General features: G+C 45.1%; 1 protein-coding gene across 1 annotated transcript in view; it reads right to left on the bottom strand.

Moving 5' to 3' along the window:
• Positions 1-19,012: 19,012 nt before the first annotated feature.
• LOC143766240 (uncharacterized) overlaps positions 19,013-23,479 on the bottom strand; it is a 58,510-nt gene continuing 54,043 nt past the window's right edge. The window contains exon 7 of the mRNA XM_077253757.1: positions 19,013-21,243. Coding sequence (XP_077109872.1) covers positions 19,814-21,243 — 1,430 coding nt within the window. The 3' untranslated portion in view covers positions 19,013-19,813. The remainder of the gene's footprint in view (positions 21,244-23,479) is intronic.

Below are 23,479 nucleotides of genomic sequence, written 5' to 3'. Positions count from 1 at the left end.
AGGGAGAGTTAGGGCTCATACCAATTTGCGAGAAAAAAACGGTACGATTTCCGGACACAAAAAACGGACCAGTGCTATGCGAGTGTAATGCAATTTCCGTGTGATTTTTCCACGGAACATTCGTATGACATGCGTATGCAATCTGTATGCAATGCGATTTTAACATAAGGTTTTACATACAGAAGTTCTCTGTATGTATAAGCTCATGTTAAAATCGCATTGTAAAATACAATTGTACAGATCGTTTTAAAACCAAACAATCTTCAAAACATTATATATATATATATATATATATATATATATATATATATATATATATATACACTGTGTTCCAAATTATTATGCAAATAATATTTCCTCATATTTTCTCTAAATTACCGATCTGAATTGCAGTCATTGTTATTTTCCAGTCATCTACTATTCTAGTATAATTGCAATGTTTTGGAACAAACTGCCTATGAAAACAGTATCTTTTTTAAAAAAAATAAACACTCAAAATGCATGTTCCAAATTATTATGCACAGCAGAGTTTTCAACCTTTTTTTTTTATTTTGAACAAAAAAAATGGTCAATTGTGAAGCTATAAGCATTATCAGCTTATTACAAAATGAAATCAAACAGTTTTCAAGTGAAAACTTTATTCTAGGTGATGTTACATTTGCACATAGGACCCCTTGTTCGAAAGAAGCTTCTGAACTCTCTCGTCCATTGAATTTGTCAGTTTTTGGATGGTTTCTGCTTCAATTGTTTTGCATGTGGACAGAATACCCTCCCAGAGCTGTTGCTTAGATGTGAACTGCCTCCCGCTATCATAGACACTCCTTTTGATGATGCTCCAGAGGTTCTCAATGGGGTTGAGGTCAGGGGAAGATGGTGGCCACACCATAAGTTTGTCCTCTTTTATGCCCATAGCAGCCAGAGATGCAGATGTGTTTTTTGCAGCATGAGACGGTGCATTATCATGCATGAAAATGATCTTGCTGCGGAAAGCACGGTTCTTCCTCTTGAACCATGGCAGGAAGTGTTGTTTTAGAAACTCCACATAGATTATGGAGTTCATCTTTACCCCTTCAGGGATCATAAAGGGGCCAACGATCTCTCTCTCCATGATTTCAGCCCAAAACATTACTCCACCTCCTCCTTGTTGGCGCCTTAGCCGTGTTTTCATGGGGTGTCCATCAACCAGCCATCCTCCACTCCATCCATCTTCAGTCTTCATGTATCGTTTGGCCCACTGGAGCCGTTTCTGCTTGTGTGCAGTGGATAGAGGTGGTCAACAGGATGGCTTACGCACCTCTGAAGTACCCTGCATCTTGTTCTGGGGACGATGGAGGCACCAGCAGCTTCAAAAACTTGTCTGCTGCTATGACAAGGCATTTTTGCAGCTGCTCTTTTAACCTTACGCAATTGCCTGTTGGAAAGAGTCCTCAATTTTTCCTTATCAGCACGCACACGTGTGTGCTGGGAATCAGCTACATACTTCTTGATTGTGCGATGATCACGATGAAGTGTCTTGGCAATGTTGATTGTAGTCATGCCTTGACCTAAATACTCCACAATTTGTTGCTTCTCAGCAGCCGATACATCCTTTTTCTTTCCCATTTTAGCAAAAAATGTAGGCTGCTTAATAATGTGGAACAGCTTTCTTAAGTAGTCTTGCCTTTATTTGGACACATCTGCCAAACTAATTTGCACAGGTATCTGCAATTGCTTTCAGTGATATAAAGAGCCCTGACACACATCGCCATCAATGAGTTTAAATGACAAACAAAAAAATTCTAACCTTATCACTCCTAAACTCTTTGTGCATAATAATTTGGAACATATATATATATATATATATATACACTGCTCGAAAAAAGGGAACACTGAATTCCCGCATCCTAGATATGAATGAAATATTCCTGTTGAAAACAATAATACCTAAAAATGATCAACGTAAATCACAACGAATATCCCACGGAGGTCTGGAGTTGGAATGATGCTCAAAATCAAAGTGGAAAATGAAGTTACAGTCTGATCCAACTTCAGTGGAAATGGCTCAAGACAAGGAAATGATGCTCAGTAGTGTGTGTGGCCTCCACGTGCCTGTATGATCTCCCTACATCGCCTGGGCATGCTCCTGATGAGGCGGGGATGGTCTCCTGAGGGATCTCTTCCCAGACCTGGACGAAAGCATCCGTAAACTCCTGGACAGTCTGTGGTGCAATGTGACATGATGTCCCAGATGTTTTCTATCGGATTCAGGTCTGGGGAATGGGCGGACAAGTCCATAGCTTCAGGGTATGTGCACACGCTGCGGATTTTGCTGCGGATCCGCAGCGGATTTGACGCTGCGAATCTGCAGCAGTTTTCCCAAAGTTTACAGTACCATGTAAACCTATGGGGAAAAAAAACCCGCTGTGAACATGCTGCGGAAAAATCCGAGCGGAAACGCAGCGGATTATTTTCCACAGCATGTCAATTCTTTGTGCGGATTCCGCAGCGGTTTTCAACCAGCACCAATAGGAAAGTGGAGTTGAAAACCCGCAGAGGAATCCACGAGAAAATTCACAGTGAAAACCGCAGTGGTTTTGCACTGTGGATTTTCCAAATCCGCTGCGGAAAAATCTGCAGCAGAATCCGCAACGTGTGCACATACCCTCAATGCCTTCATCTTGCAGGAACTGCTGACACACTCCAGCCACATGAGGTGTGGCATTGTGTCCTGCATTAGGAGGAACCCAGGCCCAACCGCACCAGCGTATGGTCTCACAAGGGGTCTGAGGATCTCATTTCGCTACCTAATGGCAGTCAGGCAACCTCTGGTGAGCACATGCAGGGCTGTGCGGCCCTCCAAAGAAATGCCACCCCACACCATTACTGACTCACTGCCAAACCGGTCATGCTAAAGGATGTTGCAGGCAGCAGATTGCTCTCCACACCATCACCAGTCTCTGTCACATGTGCTCAGTGGCGAATTTGCCAATCCTGGTGTTCTGTGGCAAATGACAAGTGTTCTGCACGGTGCTGGGCTGTGAGCACAACCCCTGTCTGTGGACGTCCGGAACTCAGACCATCCTCGTGGTATCGGGTTCTAACCGTTTGTGCAGACACATGCACATTGGTGGCCTGCTGGAGGTCATTTTGCACGGCTCTGGCAAGGCTTCCTCCTTGCACAAAGGCTGAGGTAGCGGTCCTGCTGCTGGGTTATTGCCTTCCTATGGCCCCTTCCACGTCTCTTGGTGTACTGGCCTGTCTCCTGGTAGCGCCTCCAGCCTCTGGACACTACGCTGACAGGCACAGCAAACCTTGCCACAGCTCGCATTGATATACCATACTGGATGAGCTGCACTACCTGAGCCACTTGTGTGGGTTGTAGAGTCCGTCTCATGCTACCACGAGTGTGAAAGCACAACCAACATTCAAAAGTGACCAAAACATCAGCTAGAAAGCATTGGTACTGAGATGTGGTCTGTGGTCCCCACCTGCAGAACCACTCCTTAATTGAGTGTGTCTTGATAATTGCCAATAATTTTCATCTGTCGTCTGTTCCATTTGCACAACAGCATGTGAAATTGATTGTCAGTGTTGTTTCCTAAGTGGACAGTTTGATTTCACAGAGGTTTGATTTACTTGGGAGTTATATTCTGTTGTTCAAGTGTTCCCTTTATCTTTTTGAGCAATATATATATATATATATATATATATATATATATATATATATATATATATATATATATATATATATATACCCATTCTATATACAGTACAGACCAAAAGTTTGGACACACCTTCTCATTTAAAGATCTTTCTGCATTTTCATGACTATGAAAGTTGTACATTCACACTGAAGGCATCAAAACTATGAATTAACACATGTGGAATTATATACTTAACAAAAAAGTGTGAAACAACTGAAAACATGTCTTATATTCTAGGTTCTTCAAAGTAGCCACCTTTTGTTTTGATGACTGCTTTGCACACTCTTGGCATTCTCTTGATGAGCTTCAAGAGGTAGTCACTGGGAATGGTCTTCCAACAATCTTGAAGAAGTTTCCAGAGATGTTTAGCACTTGTTGGCCCTTTTGCCTTCACTCTGCAGTCCAGCTCACCCCAAACCATCTCGATTGGATTCAGGTCTGGTGACTGTGGAGGCCAGGTCATCTGGCGTAGCACCTCATCACTCTCCTTCTTGGTCAAATAGCCCTTTTGGTCTGTACTGTGTATATATATATATATATATATATATATATATATATATATATATATATATATATATACACACACACGACTCGTATATATTTGAAATATTCAGTGCACTTAGAATATTGCTTTTTATTTGCTTGTTAGATTAAAGATATTAATAACTGCAAATATATTTAATTCTTATTATAATTCTGACTATAAGACACTATTTACCCTAAGGCCCCTTTCACACATCAGTTTTTTGCCGTCAGTCACAATCCGTTGGCTGGACAGATCCATCGCAGATTGGGGGAAACTGATGCGACGGATCCGACTAGTGGATCTGGCTAATTGGATCGGAGCATGCTCAGTTAAAAAAAACGGAATCCATCGCCAGATTCCATCATTTGATGGATCCAGCACCATAGGCTTCCATTCTAGCAAACGATTGACGACAACGGATCAGTCACTGTTTTTTTTTTTACGTACGCAAAAAATGTTACTTTGTTGTCTCCGGCCACCGGACAAACAATTTTCGACGGATCCGACAAACGACAGATGAAGCGTGAGGCAATCTGTCGCTAATACAAGTCTATGAGAAAAAAACGGATCCGACGGCATCAGTCGCCGGATCCTTTTTTCAAAATTCGACGGATTGCGACTGATGGCAAAAAACTGTTGTGTGAAATGGGCCTAACATGTAACCAAGGCTTGGACAGTATGTTAGGAAATAGGGATTTTTGTGTTACCGTAAAATCCTTTTCTCCGAGACGCTCATTGGGGGACACAGGACAGTGGGGACACAGGACAGTGGGTGTATGCTTCTGCCGCCAGGAGGCTGACAAGAAAACTTGAAAAAGTTAGCTCCTCCTCCGTCGTATACACCCTGACACTGGCTACCAGAGAATCCAGTTTGGTGCAAAAGCAGTAGGAGAATAAAACACGAGAAAATAATATAACAGCATAATCACAGAAAAACTCATGTCTAGAAAAGTTCTAACGACTGATAAATTCAGGTAAAGAAAAAACAGCCAGAAGACCATCAGGGAGGGAGCTGTGTCCCCCAATGAGTGTCTCGGAGAAAAGGATTTTACGGTGAGTAACACAAAAATCCCTATTTCTCCTTCGTCTCATTGGGGGATACAGGACAGTGGGATGTCCTAAAGCAGTCCCTGGGTGGGAAATTACCTCACCAAAAATATCCAGATAACGGTTGTTTATAAGTGTGCCACCGCTGCTTGAAGAATCCTTCTACACACACCTGCTTCTGCAGAGATCTGGGAGTGGACATTATAATGTTTAGCAAAAGTATGCAGACTAGACCAGGTTGCAGCCTTGCAAACCTGTTCTGCCAAGGCCTGGTGCCGGATCGCCCAGAAAGCCCCCACTGCTCTAGTGGAATGAGCCTTGATTCCGGCCGGAACCATCACACCCTTGGCGCGATAGGCCTCCTGAATGGTAGCCCGAATCCACCTGGCCAGAGTGGATTTTGAGGCTGCGCATCCCTTTCTGCGACCTTCCGGGAGTACAAACGGCATCTGTATGGCGAAAAGGAGCCGTTCTGGAAATGTATCTTCTCAGAGCCCTCACTAAATCCAACGTATGGAGAGCTTTTTCTACACGGTGCGAAGGTGCCGGACAAAATGAAGGAAGAACTATATCCTCATTAATGTGGAAGGAGGAAACAACCTTCGGCAAAAAAGAAGGTGCTGGCCTGAGCACTACTTTGTCCTGATGAAAACGTAAAAAAGGAGCGCGACAGGAAAGGGCTGCTAGCTCAGATACCCTCCTTATGGAAGTTATGGCTACTAAAAATACGACTTTCCAAGAAAGTAAGGTCAAGGAAACATCCTGAAGAGGCTCAAAGGGAGCGTCATGTAATGCCCTTAATACCAAATTACGGTCCCAAGTCTCCAAAGGAGTCTTATAAGGAGGGACCTTGTGAGCGACTCCCTGGAAAAAAGTCCTGACCTGACGGTTGGTAGCAATTCTGCATTGAAAGAGGACCGATAAGGCCGAAACCTGCCTCTTAAGAGTGCTCGGAGCAAGTCCAGAGTTCAGTCCTGCCTGGAGAAAGGCTAGAATGTTTGGGACGGAGAAACGCAAAGGAGGCAGCTCGCACTCTCTACACCAAGAAAGGAAAACTTTCCAAGTGTGGTAATTCTGGACGAAACGGTTTTACGTGCACAGATCATGGTATCAGCTACTTCTTGGGAAAAACCCGCCTGTGTTAAAACCCAAGATTCAACGGCCAGGCCGTCAAACATAGGACCTCTGAGTTCTGGTGGAAGATCGGCCCTTGAGATAGAAGATCCGGCCGATCGGGAAGCCGCCAGGGAACCCCTGCGAGAAGCTGTACCAGGTCTGCATACCAAGTCCGCCACGGCCAATACGGGGCGATCAGAATCGCTGGCACTCTTTCTGCCTTGATTTTCTTGATTACCCTCGGAAGTAGTGCCAGAGGAGGGAACAGATAAGAGAGAGGGAATTGGTTCCAAGTTAGTACTGTCGGGGTCGTAAACGACAATATAAATCCTCATTCACCAGTCATTCCAAATTAAACTATAAGCATGTGGTACCGGGTAAGAATGAGTCAGACAGGTAGCTGGTTCAATCTTAGTGCATGCTCGTGGATCCACACACATGTGTGTAACCGTCACAGCAACTGAACTTTATTTTAAAATACACAATACTATATTGAGTGTTAGGGGAAGGCGTGCATTAGGCGGGGTTTAAGCTAGCATTCAGTCTTTCTGATTTGTTCTGACATCTTCTGGTGGATCCTCCTTTTCTTCACATTCCTTAAGTTTCGTTTCTAAAGAAATGAATCTTCATCCCTCCAGTGTTGTGAATTTGGTTTCTGGGCTCCCCCGGTGGTTTCTGGTGGTACTGCACTTATGTGCTTCATCTCCTCTGTTCACCTGTTTCCATCAGGATGTGGGAGTTGTCTATTTAGCCTTGCTCCTCAGTCATTTCTATGCCGGCCAACAATGTTACCAGAAGCCTTTCTGTTGCATGTTCCTGCTCCTAGACTACTATCAGCTAAGTTGGACTTGTAGTCCTAAGTTTGTTTTGCATTTTTGTTCCAGTTCTCTGTGATTGAATATTCTGAGGCTGGAAGCTCTTGTGAGCTGAAATTGCCACTCTGGTGTCATGAGTTGATATTAGAGTCTTAAAGTAATTTCAGGATGGTATTTTGAAAGGGTTTTCAGCTGACCGTGAAGTTCCCTTTTCTGTCTTCCTACTATCTAGTAAGCGGACCTCAATTTGCTAAACCTATCTTCATACTTCGTATGTCAATTTCCTCTAAAATCACCGCCAATATATGTGGGGGCTACTGTCTGCCTTTTGGGGAAAATTTCTCTAGAGGTAAGCCAGGTCTGTATTTTCCTCTGCTAGGGTCAGTCAGTTCTCCGGCTGGCGCTGGGCGTCTAGGGATAAAACGTAGGCACGCTACCCGGCCACTGTTGGTTGTGCGGTAGGTTTAGCTCACGGTCAGCTCGAGTTCCCATCTTCCAAGAGCTAGTCCTTTTTATGCTTTACTACGTTCTCTTGCCATTGAGAACCATGACACTCCAGACACTAACCTGAAACGAAACTGAACTCTGGCGGCCATCTTTAAATACAATTACATTTGCTTTAGCAGGGGAAAACTTATTGTTTCACAGTATATGATATATAAAAGTACAAAAGGTATATAAGAAAGTATATTTTCACCTTGACAATCCCCCCTAAACACTAAGTTTTTCCCTTAAAGAAGGATCCTTCGAGACTGTCCATGTGATGGGAAAAGGGGAGGTGGATTTCTTCATCCAGACACCTCAGAAACTCTCCCCTAGCGAGAGGCCTCCAGGCAGCTGAACCCTTCACTATCCTCACATGGAGTTCTCCCACTGTCCCTAAACTAAATCTCTTGGCATCATCTGAGAATGGGGGGTTCTGTCTACTCTCTTGAGAGGGACATACTTAGGGATCTCCCCTGGATCAGTACCATCGTACTCTGGTGGGTCTATTTCTTGATTGAGGAAGGTGCCAATCGGAGTTGCTTTGGCAATAACCTTTTTGTACAAGGGAATAACACAACAGAGAATTATCGATCCAATTACAAGGAGGGCAATTAGTACTAATCAAACTTATTGAAGGAATCTCTTGATCCCACCTAACCAACTGGAGAAGAAAGATGTCTGCTCCAGCATACATGACACGTCGTCTTATTGTCCTAATTTGTTCAACTTCTTTAGAAACCTTCAGGTCTTTCGGATCTACATTTCGCCATTCAGGTCTGGCTGTCTAGATTTCGTCTCGTATGTCTTTGGTCATACCGTCAATGAATGTATTTACCAATACTCTAACATCAAGTGGGTTTATGGGACTGTTTTCCCATTTCAACTGAAATAGCTCTACACTTTCCTTTTGTCACATCTGTAGAAAATCTTAATTTGCGTCTTAGCACGTCACTTGTTTTTGTGCTCACTACCTAGGCCTGCCTAGGTGCACTTAATACGTCCATCATATGGTCATTATTTGTCTGTAGAATGAGAAAGGTTGGTTCTCAGGGTCAGCCAAATGTTTTTGCGTAGCTAGCTAGTCAGAGGGCCTCCAGGGATAATACTCCTGTATCTGTCTTACCCTACCTGATGTGGTTGGTTCTCTGGTGGTGGGGGCGACATGACATGCTGGTCTACAGCTCCTTCCCAAAAGGATTACTGTCAGCCTACTCCTACAAGTTAATGTCCCCACTATCCGCCAACCACAATCCTGTGTCAGCTTCTTATATCACTACATGTGATCTTGTCTGGACAGGATTCAGTGTAATTCTCTTAGGTCGGGTTGCAGCACTGGTCATACAAGTGTTAGGGCCCAAGTCCTCAACTATATCCTGAAAGGCATCACAGCTATAATTAACAAATCCTTGTTCTCTGTAATATATATATATATTTGATCCATTCAACATTTTTATTAATCTGCACCTGTGGGATTATAGAAGCAAAGCCAGCATAAATCTGGTTCTGGGCTTTAAACTGGTCAGGCACCCCCCTTGGCACTCCAATGGCATCAATATATACTAGTGGATCTTCTTCATAACTCATATGGAGCTGATCAAGGCTTCTCCTCTTTCTGGTAGGTTCATCAGGTATCTTTGGATCCCAAGGTAAAATCTTGAACTGCATAACTAGTTTAACAAGGGTGCATTGGCCTATCCAGGCATTAGGCAACCTAGGGCGGAGCTTACCGTCTCCACATAACCAATAAATGTCGTACATATATTCTGTATGTTTGATTAGCAAATCAGTATCTAGAGAACTGCTCCCTTTGCAGAAACCTGTCTCGAAGATCCCTACTAGTGTACCTGTGGTGTCGTGGGAATTATAGCAGATGTAATTGTCAGCTAATACGGTTACTTCTCCTGGGACCTTTAGTTTAGGTTCCTTATGAAATAGTGGGACATAATCTGGGCAATCAGTGGACTTCAAACCTTTCAACAAGTTCATGACACAGGCAGTGGTGTTGTCATCAGGAAAAAGCAATGCATGTGTGTATAAGTGTGTATTCGCAGCAGCACAAGCAATACATCCTACAGAGATATTCTGGACTCTTACATTGTATCTCACCCATTCTAACCATAGATTTTTCCTTGGGGCTGTTAGATGCATTCTCTCACGGAGACTCTTACCCGTCCCATCCTTGGGAACATGGCTTCACTAGATTTATATCCCCAATCATCTCCCGTATTCCAGGCAGCATCTGACCAATAATAACAGTTATTGTTGTCATTTCTGGTAACACATATATAAAACTGGATGATCCCCTCTACCACCCGTTCAGTCTCGGGGCACTTGACTACATCACAGAAATCAAATCGCCAGATATCCACCGGGACTGTCAGGTTTACCCAGAGTATAGTGGGACCAGAATTCTTATTTACAATAGGGGCCGAAGAGGTAGGGGCGAGGATGGCCCTCAGTTCCAGGATCAAAAACAACAGTCTCTTTTACAGTGTGAGGCATGGATCCAGGTGCTCTTTTCCTTCGAGTTTTACTACAGTGGGGGTGACCAGGATCACCGTGTGGGGTCCTTCAAATCTCGGCTGGAGACAATCTCTGCGCACAAACTTTTTCACATACACCAGGTCTCCTGGCACAAAGGGATGGTGTCCAGGAACCTTGTCTGGGTCTGGAAAAGAACTGAAAACGGTTAAATGCACTTTGGCAAGGTGTCCATGTAAGGCCTGCACATAGCTAGTCAAGTCCTGGTACTTGAGTTGCAACTGTTGTGGAAAGAAAACATTCAAGACTGGGGCCCCTGCCAAACAGAATCTCATACGGTGACAGTCCTGTCTTCCTGTTTGGGGTATCTTACTGAAAACAAAGCTAGAGGAAGGCATTCTGTCCATGGTTTACCAGTCTCTGCCATTGCCTTCTGGATTTTAAGCTTAAGAGTTCCATTTAGTCTTTCCACTTTTCCACTGCTCTGTGGATGGAGTATGCAATGCTTGACTTACCCCCAGCGCTGCCATTACCTCTGACATGATCTCTCCAGTAAAATGGGAACTCCGATCGCTTTCAATGACTTCAGGAACTCCATACCTGCTTATGATCTCAGCCATCAGTTTCTTCACCGTTGTCTTAGCCGTAGCTTTGGCAACTGGGTAGGCTTCTGGCCAACCTGAAAATAAATCAATGCAGACCAACACATACTCATACATCCCTACCCTGGCTAACTGAATTTAATCATTCTGCAGACTCTGGAATTGGTTAAAGGGCCGGGGAGTGTGTTTGGATGGGGTTTTCACTGTCCTACCCTGATTATGTGTGGCACATATCATGCAGCTCTGTACCTGCCTTTCTGTGCAGGTGGAAAACCCGGGGGCAATCCATTGTTTCTGTAGGGTGTCACACATGGCCGTCTTCGAGTGGTGCACATTCCCGTGCAGAACCTGTGCCATCATTGGGTACAGTACCTGTGGTAGGCAGACCTTTTCACCCCTCCCCCATAGTCCAGTGACGGTATCAGAGCAAGCCCCTATCCTTTGCCACCTATTTTTCTCCTCCTTACTTGCCTGTTCTTGTAACCGGGCTAAGATGTCTTTCAACACAAGTGGAGATGGTGGGGTGTCCAGGTGATGTACTCTAGAGGCTACAGGAGTGCTTGCTGCTTTCTTGGCAGCCTGGTCTGCCAGTGCGTTACCCTTTTGTCCGTCCATCAGTGCCTTTGGTATGTGCCTTTACCTTTATAATGCCTGCTTGCTTGGGTGGGAAACTGTAGTGCATTCATAAGTTGCTGGACTGCCTCAGCACGTTTAAAGGGGTGGCCATTTGCTGTCAGGAAAGCCCTGGCTCTCCAGATAGGCCCATAACCGTGTGCAATGCCAAAAGCATACCTGGAATCAGTGTAGATATTTACAGTCTTACCTTCTGCTAGTTTGCTTGTGCAGACATATGAGCTGGCATTGACTCTGCCTTGATTACCTCATGTTCTGAGACCACAGCATATCTGGTACAGAAGCGTCCTTGGTCATCTTGGTGACGGGATCCATCTACAAAAAGCTCAAAATCAGCATTAGAATAGGCACACTAGAGACCAGCCGTTTCCTGAGACATCAATTCTAGACAATCATATAGTTTGGAAACCTAATCTTGTTCCTCTGGATCCATTCTAGAAAGAAAAAGAGTGTCCTTGCTCATGTCACCTACTCCTCCTCCCTTTGGATCCAGGGGAACTAGGAGAAAAGTAGCGGGGTTCAGGACAGTGCACCTTTTCAAAGTCACATTAGTAGGCATGAGAATAGCACACTGAAGTCGCAGCTGTCCAGCCATGGACATGTGGCCAGGTTGTACTTGGTCAGGGATACTATGTACATCGTGTGGACCATAGCTTCTCCTGGTTGCAAGGGGCCATAAGCGGCAAGGTAGGCCTGACACTCTTGGACTATGACTGGGCTTCCCTGTTGGCTATCTGTTGGGCCAAACCACCTCTATGTGACAGGGTAGAATTAGCTGGGTTTACTATGGCTCCCATCTGGTGGGTAATTATATCCCCACACCCCACTGAGAAAAGAACCTGGGATTCCTGAGGTGTGATGTAGCAACGTGAATGACAGGGAACCCAAACTTCAGATTCCTAGAAAGTCTGGCCTTGTAAGTGTGAAGGTTTCATGGGAAGAGGAGATGTAGAGACCTTTCCGGGCTGGGGGGGGTCTGGCATTTACACCGATTAAAGCAAGCTCTTGGTCTGAAAATTGACATGGGGCTGGGGAGGGAGATTCCCATACAAAATTAAAGACGTATTGCAGTGTGAAGCTGGACTTGCGTGTACGATAGGAGGGGGCAGAAACTGGAGTCTGTTACATGGAGATAAGAAACACTGATCTCGCAGCTGCAGCGATGGGGGCCAGTGAGAGAGCAAGAATTACTACGGCTAGTGATTTAACCCCTGTCTTTCTTGCTGGGCTAAATTCTTTTGAAAACTCTTTTACTATTTTCAATACATCATCCGGAGTGGAAATCTCAATATCGGATCTACTACAAAAAGGTATAAATGGGCTTTTTATTACAATGGGAATCCCAGATCTTTAAATACTACCATAAGACGCCCATAGAACTTCTCGGCAATCCAGTATATATATTGCTGCCTTGACTGTAAGGGGCACAGGGTTTACAGTCGGGAGTAGAGGCTTAATTTCTTGGGGAGGGACCATATTAACAGGGAGCCCCCCTCCCCCCTGTTTCTCTTCAATTTGCTATATATCAACCACTCAACTTGATACAGGTAATTACCAATCTTTCAATTACTTACAAGTTTTCCTCTAAGACTAGACACAGATCTATTTCACTTTCAATTCCATACAGTACTTATTGCTTTAAACACAAATCTCTCAGCGTATACTAAACCAAGGACAGAGAAAACTTTGGAATGCAATACATGGTTTCCCTGTCTGTAGCCCACAGCACCGAAGGGAAAAATTTCAAGCAGATCGCGCAGGGATTCACTCACCCCCTCCCATCTAGTAACACGGAGATAAGAACTTCCACTGCATTCTTCAGCGCTGAAGGGAGAGCAAGAGCCCAACTCTATACCCCCCTTTCTCCAGCACGTAGCGCAGATCAGGAGAAAAGAGGAGAACTGACAAAGAAATCTCGCAGCGGTCCGCTCCGCCCCTCCCCTACACTACATAGCACTGATACAAAGCTCCGTATCCACTACAAAGTCACAAATTACAGCAGTTTTCAGACTTAATTTCTACAAAACTTTCCTATAATCCTCCGTGGTCTGGGCGGAGCCCCAAGGACGGTCCGTACACACACACAAGGCAGGTCTCCACCCAGGTTGGATTCTGCACAACACAAACAGGACACACCTACGCTTCTGGAGATCTCTTTCCGCCGCCATTACAGGGCACTGGCTGAGACTGCATTTTCATCATCAGTGGCACGGCGGCCATTTTACAATCTGTAAGATCACAGTTCAAAGGCATTTTATAACCAAATACGGGTTCTGTATTCTCTGATCCTTCCTCTCAACCTATTTTCATCCTTTATTCTTTAAGCTTCGCGCAACTCGCAGATAAGCTTCTTGACTGCCTCTTGCCCTCCCGTGACTATTGTCTTGACTTCCACGGCATCCTCATCTAACTTGTGGGGCACTGACTACTTCTGCTTTAAGATACGCAGCTTGGCTCACAGAATACTACGCCCTGCTATAGCTCAGGATCGCTGGCAGCGATATCAACACTGGTATTCTGCAATACGGAATCTCGCTCAACGTATTAGAAAAAGAAGAGCCTCGCGCTCAATATTTTCTGTCCCTAACCTGAACACCAGTGATTAACAGACTATCCTGCCACGATATTCTAAACAGTCGGGAGGCAATCTCCTAATGAGAGCCCTCCACAGAAATACAGGTGGTCCCTGCTCGGGACGTCTTAATTACCTAGCTGGTACAATATCACAGAGGCTGCGTCTCCTATCCCTTTCTCTAAGCTGCCCCACACTCTACAACTAGCTCAATCTTTCACTCCACTTCACTACTGGACAATAGTCACGGGTAAGGTGGTTGAACGGAGTACAATGACCGGTGGAGGAGGTATGGTGTCCAGAGGACGCACAGGATGTGACGTCTCTCAGTTGCTGGTTCAGAGCGTGGCACAGGATCGCATTCGATCTCACCACTCGATCGGTCACCTCCCGGACCCAAAGAGACCACAGACAAACCAATAACGGCTGAGACACTAGCAAGTGTGACATATACAATGTACATGATCGCCACTTACCGTGTACGGAGGGTGATCAGTTCTCGAGGTCAGCCACTACGGGTATCATCCACAGACATCCAGGCATGGGTCCAGGGGGTCTCGGATCGCTGGCCACGCCCCCCGTTGGGCTGCCAAATTGTCGGGGTCGTAAACGACAATATAAATCCTCATTCACCAGTCATTCCAAATTAAACTATAAGCATGTGGTACCGGGTAAGAATGAGTCAGACAGGTAGCTGGTTCAATCTTAAGGTACCGTCACACTAAACGACATCGCTAGCGATCCGTGACGTTGCAGCGTCCTCGCTAGCGATATCGTTTAGTTTGACACGCAGCAGCGATCAGGATCCTGCTGTGATGTCGCTGGTCGCTGAATAAAGTCCAGAACTTTATTTGGTCGTCCGATCGCCGTGTATCGTTGTGTTTGACACCAAAAGCAACGATACCAGCGATGTTTTACACTGGTAACCAGGGTAAACATCGGGTTACCAAGCGCAGGGCCGCGCTTAGTAACCCGATGTTTACCCTGGTTACCAGCGTAAAAGTAAAAAAAACAAACAGTACATACTCACCCAGCGTCATACCTCCCCCAGCGTCTGCTTCCTGACACTGACTGAGCGCCGGCCCTAAAGTGAAAGCACAGCGGTGACGTCACCGCTCTGCTATTAGGGCCGAAGCTCAGTGTCAGGAAGCAGACGCCGGGGGACGCGAATGTAAGTATGTACTGTTTGTTTTTTTTACTTTTACGCTGGTAACCAGGGTAAACATCGGGTTACTAAGCGCGGCCCTGCGCTTAGCAACCCGATGTTTACCCTGGTTACCCGGGGACCTCGGCATCGTTGGTCGCTGGAGAGCGGTCTGTATGACAGCTCTCCAGCGATCAAACAGCGACGCTGCAGCGATCGGCATCGTTGTCGCTATCGCTGCAGCGTCGCTTAATGTGACGGTACCTTTAGTGCATGCTCGTGGATCCACACACATGTGTGTAACCGTCACAGCAACTGAACTTTATTTTAAAATACACAATACTATATTGAGTGTTAGGGGAAGGCGTGCATTAGGCGGGGTTTAAGCTAGCATTCAGTCTTTCTGATTTGTTCTGACATCTTCTGGTGGATCCTCCTTTTCTTCACATTCCTTAAGTTTCGTTTCTAAAGAAATGAATCTTCATCCCTCCAGACACTAACCTGAAACGAAACTGAACTCTGGCGGCCATCTTTAAATACAATTACATTTGCTTTAGCAGGGGAAAACTTATTGTTTCACAGTATATGATATATAAAAGTACAAAAGGTGTATAAGAAAGTATATTTTCACCTTGACAGTACCAGTGCATCCACGGCGATTGCATCCTGAGGAGGCCTCCAGTCACTTGGCTGAAAACATATGAGTTCTAGATCCTCTGGATCTAGCTGACTGGAAACGCATTCTTCCCCCCTGGTTGGCCGAATAGGAGGTCCGAGAGTCTCGGTCTTGATTGGGTCGACCCTGCGCAGTAGAGCTCGGGGCTGGGGCCCATCTAACATTACGAAAAGACTTGAAGCGGGCCTGTATTAAGCGACGAAAAGGCTGTCTAACCCTCTGCTGAGGAAGAAACTTACTCTTCCCACCAGTGGAATCAGAAATAAGCTGATCCAACCTCTCTCCGAACAGGCGACCCCCCTGATACGGAAGGGTCGTAAGAGATTTTTTGGAAGTAGAGTCGGCCCGCCATGTTCTTAACCAGAGTGCCCTTCTAATAGCAATAGCATTAGCTGCAGCAGAAGAGGCACATTCTGCCGCATCAAGAGATGCATTGATCAGATAACTACCAGCAAGAGCTATCTGAGAAGACATTTCTGCCAGCTCCGCAGGCAAATTCCCTTCTTTAAGAGCCTTAGTTAAGGACTCTGACCAAGAAATCATAGCTTTAGCAACCCAAGTTGCCGCAAAAGAGGGAAAAAGTGCAGAACTTGAAGCCTCAAAAACAGAACGAGCCAAGCTCTCAATAAGACGATCCGTGGGGTCCTTAGTTGATGAACCATTAGGAAGAGAAAGCAAAGTGTTGGAGGCTAAACGAGACACCGGAGGATCCACAGCAGGATTCTCTGCCCATTTACTACATAGCTCAGTAGCAAAGGGATACCTAGCCTTCAAGGCTTTATGCCCCGAAAAACGCTTGTCAGGATGTTCTCGATTACGCTGGATCAGGTCCTCAAACTCAGGGTAAGAGGAAAAGACCCTATGGGCCTGTTTGGCCCGCTTAAATGAAACCTTATGATCTGAGGATGAGGCGAGCTCTTCCTCTATCCCCAGGGACTGATTGACGGCTTCGATCAAGCTATCCACCGACTCCTGAAACCCTGGAGTCTCAAAATTAAGGGACTCTTCCGACTCATAATCTGTCTCAACTTCCCCGCTCTCTGCTGGGGAAGGAGAACGTGATACGGAGCTCCAGGATGCAGAAGCACCTGAGGGCCTAGGTGATGCTGAGCGAATCCGCTTTCCATGCGTCTGTCTAGTGTGGGAGCGGCCCCTGCAGGCCAAAGGCTCCTGAGACGCTGAGGCCTTTCCCGAGACAGATGGGCAGCTGGCCCCGGCTGCCGGGGTCTGAAGGGATTTAATTGCTTCAGTCAGGGATGCCATGGATTGCGATAAGGACGAGACCCACTGTGGTGGAACTGCCCCAGCCTCTGTCTGAGGGGCAGGAGCTGGAGGGCTGGCGGGGGGGCTCCTGGGCGCGCTCGGAGTCGCAGACCTCACAGAGGCAGTTAGTCTGGGCATGCAGAAAGGCAGAGTGGCAAGCTACACAACCAGTGTATAGGACCACGTGAGATTTACTCTTCCTAGACATGGTAATCAGTGATGCTATACACCGGGCCCGAGATACTGATAGCTGGGGGGAGAAGCACTCACCCCTGTCCTGTGTCCCCACGATAATGGAGCAGGACTGCCCTGTTACGATGCGGCCTGTAGTAGGCCTGAAGCCGGGGCCTCGATTTTTTCCCAGCGAGGAAAGGGGGAAGGATCCGGAAGCAGAAACGCCGGAGGGGGCGGGGCCTCACAGCGTGGTCTGCTGGCCGGAAGACGCCGAAAGGCCCGGAAGTGCTTGGCGCAGCTGCCGCAGGCCTGTGTCCCCCTGAGGCCTCCCAGAGGCTGAAGCGCTGACTGCGCCCGCACCGTCGTGGTACCGGCAGCGCACACCGCTGCGGCGCCGCCGCATTGTGCCCCCTGGGAGGCCCAGCAGCGCAAAAAAGCACCCGGAGACCGCAGCAGCGACGGTTCCCCGGGGACCCCGCACAAGATGCCTGGAGGCACTGGGGACCCTCCATCAGATCCATGTCAGGTAAACATATATCCGGAGCGCCCCTTGACTGCCCCTTCCCCCAGCAGGGATATAGAAAGATCCAGCGGGGGAGGAAAGACGGTGCAGGAACCCTGACTCCATTATTTACTAGGAATAAGGAGAGGGACCGTCCACCACCCCATCTCTCACCATGGCAGAGTCGCAGGGTGTAGAAAAAATAAGGGGGGGATCACACGGACATCTGGGGGCACCTGTACAGCCTAGGGTCCAATACCTCAGGGTGGTCAGGGCCAAGTCCGGTGAGAGATCCCACGTCGCGGGGAAGGATACGTGGAGGATACTCGCACATGCTTGCCCGTTGTTGGTTTGGGGAGATCGGACCCTCAGAAGGGTCCGTCGCCCGCTCATCCGTAAAATGTTGAAAAGGGGGCCAAAAAGATGAGGGACCCAAACGTGTGCCTCCTTGAGACACTAAGCATGAACTGGATTCTCTGGTACCCAGTGTCAGGGTGTATACGACGGAGGAGGAGCTAACTTTTTTCAAGTTTTCTTAGTGTCAGCCTCCTGGCGGCAGAAGCATACACCCACTGTCTACTGTCCTGTGTCCCCACTGTCCTGTGTCCCCCAATGAGACGAAGGAGAAAACAATTTATAATGAACACTCTGCAGTGCATATACAGTGGGAAAAAAACTATTTAGTCAGCCACCAATTGTGCAAGTTCTCCCACTTACAAAGATGACAGAGTCCTGTAATTGACATCATAGGTAGACAAAAACTATGAGAGTCAAAATGAGAAAACAAATCCAGAAAATCAGCTTGTCTGATTTGGCAAGATTTATTTTGCAAATTATGGTGGAACATAAGTACCGTATATACTCGAGTATAAGCCGACCCTAGTATAAGCCGATGCACCTACTTTTGCTACGGGAAAACTGGGTAAGCTTATTGACTCGAGTATAAGCCGGGTATGCATTGTCCCCTCATCCCTGTCCTGCTATACATGGCTCCCCTTGTCCTGGTATGTGGCTCCCCCGTTCTGGTATGTGTGGCTCCCCCCGGTCCCATTGTTGTATGCATGGTAGTGAATATGCGCTCCACGCCTATGGGTGGTGACGCGTGCATATTTATTATCTTAATTGGCGGTACCATGTGACTGCTCAGCACAGGAACAGCTGCCGAGACAACAGAGATGCAGGGATGGAGATGAAGCGACGGCACGAAGAGGGTGAGTATGACATCTTGTTAGCCTGTAACTTTTCACTTTGATTTTGAGCATCAATCCAACTTCAGACCTCTGTGGGATATTAGATGTAATTTACGTTGATCATTTTTAGGTTTTATTGTTCTCAACACATTCCACTATGTAATGAATAAAGATTTACAACAGGAATATTTAATTCAGTGATATATAGGATGTGGGATTTTAGTGTTCACTTTATTTTTTTGAGCAGTGTATATATATAAAAAAAGAAAATACACATTTGATATCGCTGCATTCAGAAATGTCCAATCTAAATATAAAATAAATTAATGCGAACAGTAAACGGCATAATGATAAAAAATCAAAACACAAGAATTATGTTTTTTTTGGTCGCTGCAACATTGCAATAAAATGCAACAGGTGATCAAAACATTGTATATACCGTGAAATGGTATCAATAAAAACGTCAGCTCAGTGTGCAAAAAATAAGTCCTCACCCAGTCCCCAAAAAACGGAGACAATATGGGGCTTGGAAAATGACGCCATTTTAAAATTTTCCTTGAAAAACAAGGGATTTTTTTTGGCCACTTAAGTAAATAAGAAACTATACATGTTTAATATCTGCAAACTCAAAATGACGCAGAGAATTATAATGACAGGTCAGTTTTAACATTTAGTGAACATGGTACAAATATAAAAAAAATAATAATAATAAATTGTGGAATTGCAATTTTTTTGGGCAATTTAACCGCACTTGGAAATTTTCCCCTTTATTCCACTGCACTATATGGTAAAATCAATGGAGTCATTCAAAAGCACAACTCATCCCGCTAAAAATAAATCCTCATGAGGGATTTTAGATATTTAAGAAAATAGCATTATTGTTCACCAACATTTCCCACATTGTTAATATGAACATTGCTTCTCACTTGTGTGAATTTTCTGGTGCTTAACAACACTTGATTTATCTGCCAAACATTTCCCACATTCTGAACATGAATATAACTTCTCTCCTGTGTGAGTTCTCTGGTGTCTAACAAAGTGTGATTTCCATGCAAAACATTTCCCACATTCTGAACATGAAAAAGGTTTCTCCCCTGTATGAGTTCTATGGTGTCTAAGAAACAATGATTCCTCTACAAAACATTTTCCACATTCTGAACATGAATATGGCTTCTCCACTGTGTGACTTCTCTGGTGACTAACAAGCGACGAATTATGTACAAAACATTTTCCACATTCTGAACATGAATAGGATTTCTCCCCCGTGTGAGTTCTCTGGTGTCTAACAAGCAATGATTTCTGTATAAAACATTTTCCACATTCTGAACATGAAAAAGGCATTTGCCCTGTGTGAGTTCTTTGGTGACTAAGAAGCGAAGATTTATGTACAAAACATATTCCACATTCTGAACATGAATATGGTTTCTCCCCTGTGTGAGTTCTCTGATGTTTAACAAGATGAGATTTCTCTACAAAACATTTTCCACATTCTGAACATGAAAAAGGCTTCTTCCCTGTGTGAGTTCTCTGGTGTCTATCAAGGTGTGATTTTCGTACAAAACATATTCCACATTCTGAACATGAAAAAGGCTTCTCCCCTGTGTGAGTTCTCTGATGTGTAACAAGATGTGATCTCTGTCCATAACATTTTCCACATTCTGAACATGAAAAAGGCTTCTCCCCTGTGTGAGTTCTTTGATGTTTAACAAGAGGTGATTTCTCTACAAAACATTTTCCACATTCTGAACATGAAAACGGCATCTCCCCTGTGTGACGTCTCTGGTGACTAACAAGCAATGACTTCTGTAGAAAACATTTTCCACATTCTGAACATGAATATGGCTTCTCCCCTGTGTGAGTTTTCCGGTGTATAACAAAGTGTGATTTCCATGCAAAACATTTTCCACATTCTGAACATCGAAAAGGCTTCTCCCCTGTGTGAGTACTGTGGTGACTAACAAGTGATGCTTTCTGTACAAAACATTTCCCACATTCTGAACATGAATATGGCTTCTTTCCAGTATGCACTCTCTCATGCCTAATAAGATCTGATTTTTGGTTAAAACATCTCCCACATTTGGAACAAGAAAATATCTTCTCCTCTGTGTGAATTTTTTGATGTTTAACAAAAGAAGCTTCGAGGGGACAACTATTCCCATATTCTGAATGTGTAACTGGCTTCTTTGCTTTAAGAGCAATTCGTTTTTTAATGCCTCTTTTCTGACTTTTATTTTTCTTAGCATTCACTTCAATTGTATCCTGTGTGATCTCAAGTTCATCTGATTTAAAAACTGAAGATGTCAGCTGTCCCTCTGATATCCTGGTACAGTCATCTGCCAAGAATAAAACCAATAATTATTTATTGATAAAATGTCCTTTAAATTTATATTTTTGAACATTTCTACTCAAAATTACTATAGAAAAGAGAAGTTATGGAGCAAAATTTAATTATTCACTAAGACAATAACAGTTCACAGACTAATAGAAGATGTCATAGCATGAACATGTAGAGCATGATGTTCAACTCTTTGTTCATTCTGCCTCCAAAATATTTCTAAAAAAGCCATCAAAAAATGTTAACCATGCAAAAAATAGATTTTTTACTTACCGTAAAATCTGATTCTCGTAGCCCTCATAGGGGGTCGCAGAAACATGGGATAGTTTGCTGCCACCTGGAGGCAAGAAGAAACAAAACTGTTCCCCCAAAAGGAAAATCAAGGGAGGGAACTGTATCCCCCAGTGGCATAACTAGAGTCCGATTGACTCACGATGCAAGATTTGGACTGTGCCCCCTGCCATCCTGAATAAATTATAGATATGCACACTCCGTCCTGGTACATATGTGCCCTATCCTGACCCCATTCTGGTATATATATTGCCCATTCTGTTATATATCCCTTATCCGGTGCCCCATCCTGGTATATATGTGTCCCCCATTTTGCCATTGTTCTGTAATGTATAAAAGAAAATAAACCATTATACTCATGAGGGGCTCACACAGAAGTAATGGGGATCCCTATAAGAAGTATAATGCACCCCCATAGTCCTCCATATATTATGCACCACCATAGTCCTCTATATGATATACTGCACAGTTCATAGTCATCCATGTAGCATAATCAAATGCACCTCCATAGTCATCCATAAAGTATAATGCACAGCCCATAGTCCTCAATAGAGTATAATGCACCCCGCAGAACTTCAGAGTAGTAAAATGCACTTCATAGTCCTCCTACAAAGTATTATGCACCCACATAGTCATCTTATTAAGTATAATGCAATAGTCCTCCTACAAAGTATTTTTATGCACCCCACATAGTCATCTTATTAAGTATAATGCAATAGTCCTCCTACAAAGTATTATGCACCCACATAGTCATCTTATTAAGTATAATGCACCCTGAAAGTCCTCCATAGTAGTATAATGCACCCCATAGTCATATATAGTATAATGCAGCAGCCCCATAGCAGTAAAAAATGCGGCAGCGCCATAGGAGTATAAAATGCGGCAGCGCCATAGCAGTATAATGCATCCCCTTCCTCCCCCCCCCCCATAGTAGTATAATGCACCCCAATACCTGTATAATATGCCCCATACTGTGGCTTTACAGAAAGAAAAAAAAAGAAAAGTTTTTCCTTACCTGGCCGAGCGCCAGCAATGTCCTCACCCACGATTCGGCTGAGGCGCGCATCGTCGTTCCGGCATATGACAGTGCGCGCTGACATCAGCTGGCGGCTGTTAACTGTTGTAGTGCACTGCACTCCAACAGATTTTAACTGATCGTGCGTCGGAGGACGCGCGATCAGTTACCGAAGCGGCAGAATCCGCTGTGGGCCCCCTCTGCTCATCGGGCCCCATACGCCAGTAAGGGCAGTAATGCCCTGATGGCGGCTTTTGCTGGAGTCGGCATGCCTCTTACCAGCCAGGCCCCCTGACCCACTGGGCCCAGTCGCAGTGGCGACCGCTGTGACCGTGGTAGTTACGCCTCTGGTGTCCTCCAATGAATACGAGAAACAAATTTTACTATAAGTAAAAAATCAGATATTCTCATTTGTCTAATTGGGGGGGGGGGGGGGGTGGACAGAACCACGGAGCGTCCTAACGCTGACCCTAGTGTGGGATATTAAATTCCCTACAGTCTCCATCTGGTCTTCTGCCACAACTTAGAGGGCACCTGTCAGCAGGATTGTGCACAGTAACCTACAGACAGTGTCAGACTGGCACCGTTATACTGATTAAAATGATACCTTGGTTGATGTAATCCATCTTATGGTTGTTTTTTAATCTTTATTTTCAGTTTTTAGTTAATGATATGCTCATGCCCCAGGGAGAGCCTGGGGGGGTCTTTATGTGGTGCTCTGATCAGATATTCATAATGCAGACTGCTGACAGGAACAGATAACTGGCTGCAGGAAGTGGCTAAATCAAAGTATTTTGGGCGCTAATTACTGTGGTAAAAAAAATGACTACCGACAATAACACATCTACTGACGTTATCACTCAACAGACTTCATTAGTAAAAATTAGTAACTAGGCATTGAAGCTATGGACTGGCCCGCCCGTTCCCC

This window comes from Ranitomeya variabilis, chromosome 4 (genome assembly GCF_051348905.1).
Source record: "Ranitomeya variabilis isolate aRanVar5 chromosome 4, aRanVar5.hap1, whole genome shotgun sequence".
Classification (NCBI taxonomy): domain Eukaryota; kingdom Metazoa; phylum Chordata; class Amphibia; order Anura; family Dendrobatidae; genus Ranitomeya; species Ranitomeya variabilis.
Note: the sequence above shows the minus strand (reverse complement) of the source record. Positions and strands in the feature narration are given on the sequence as shown.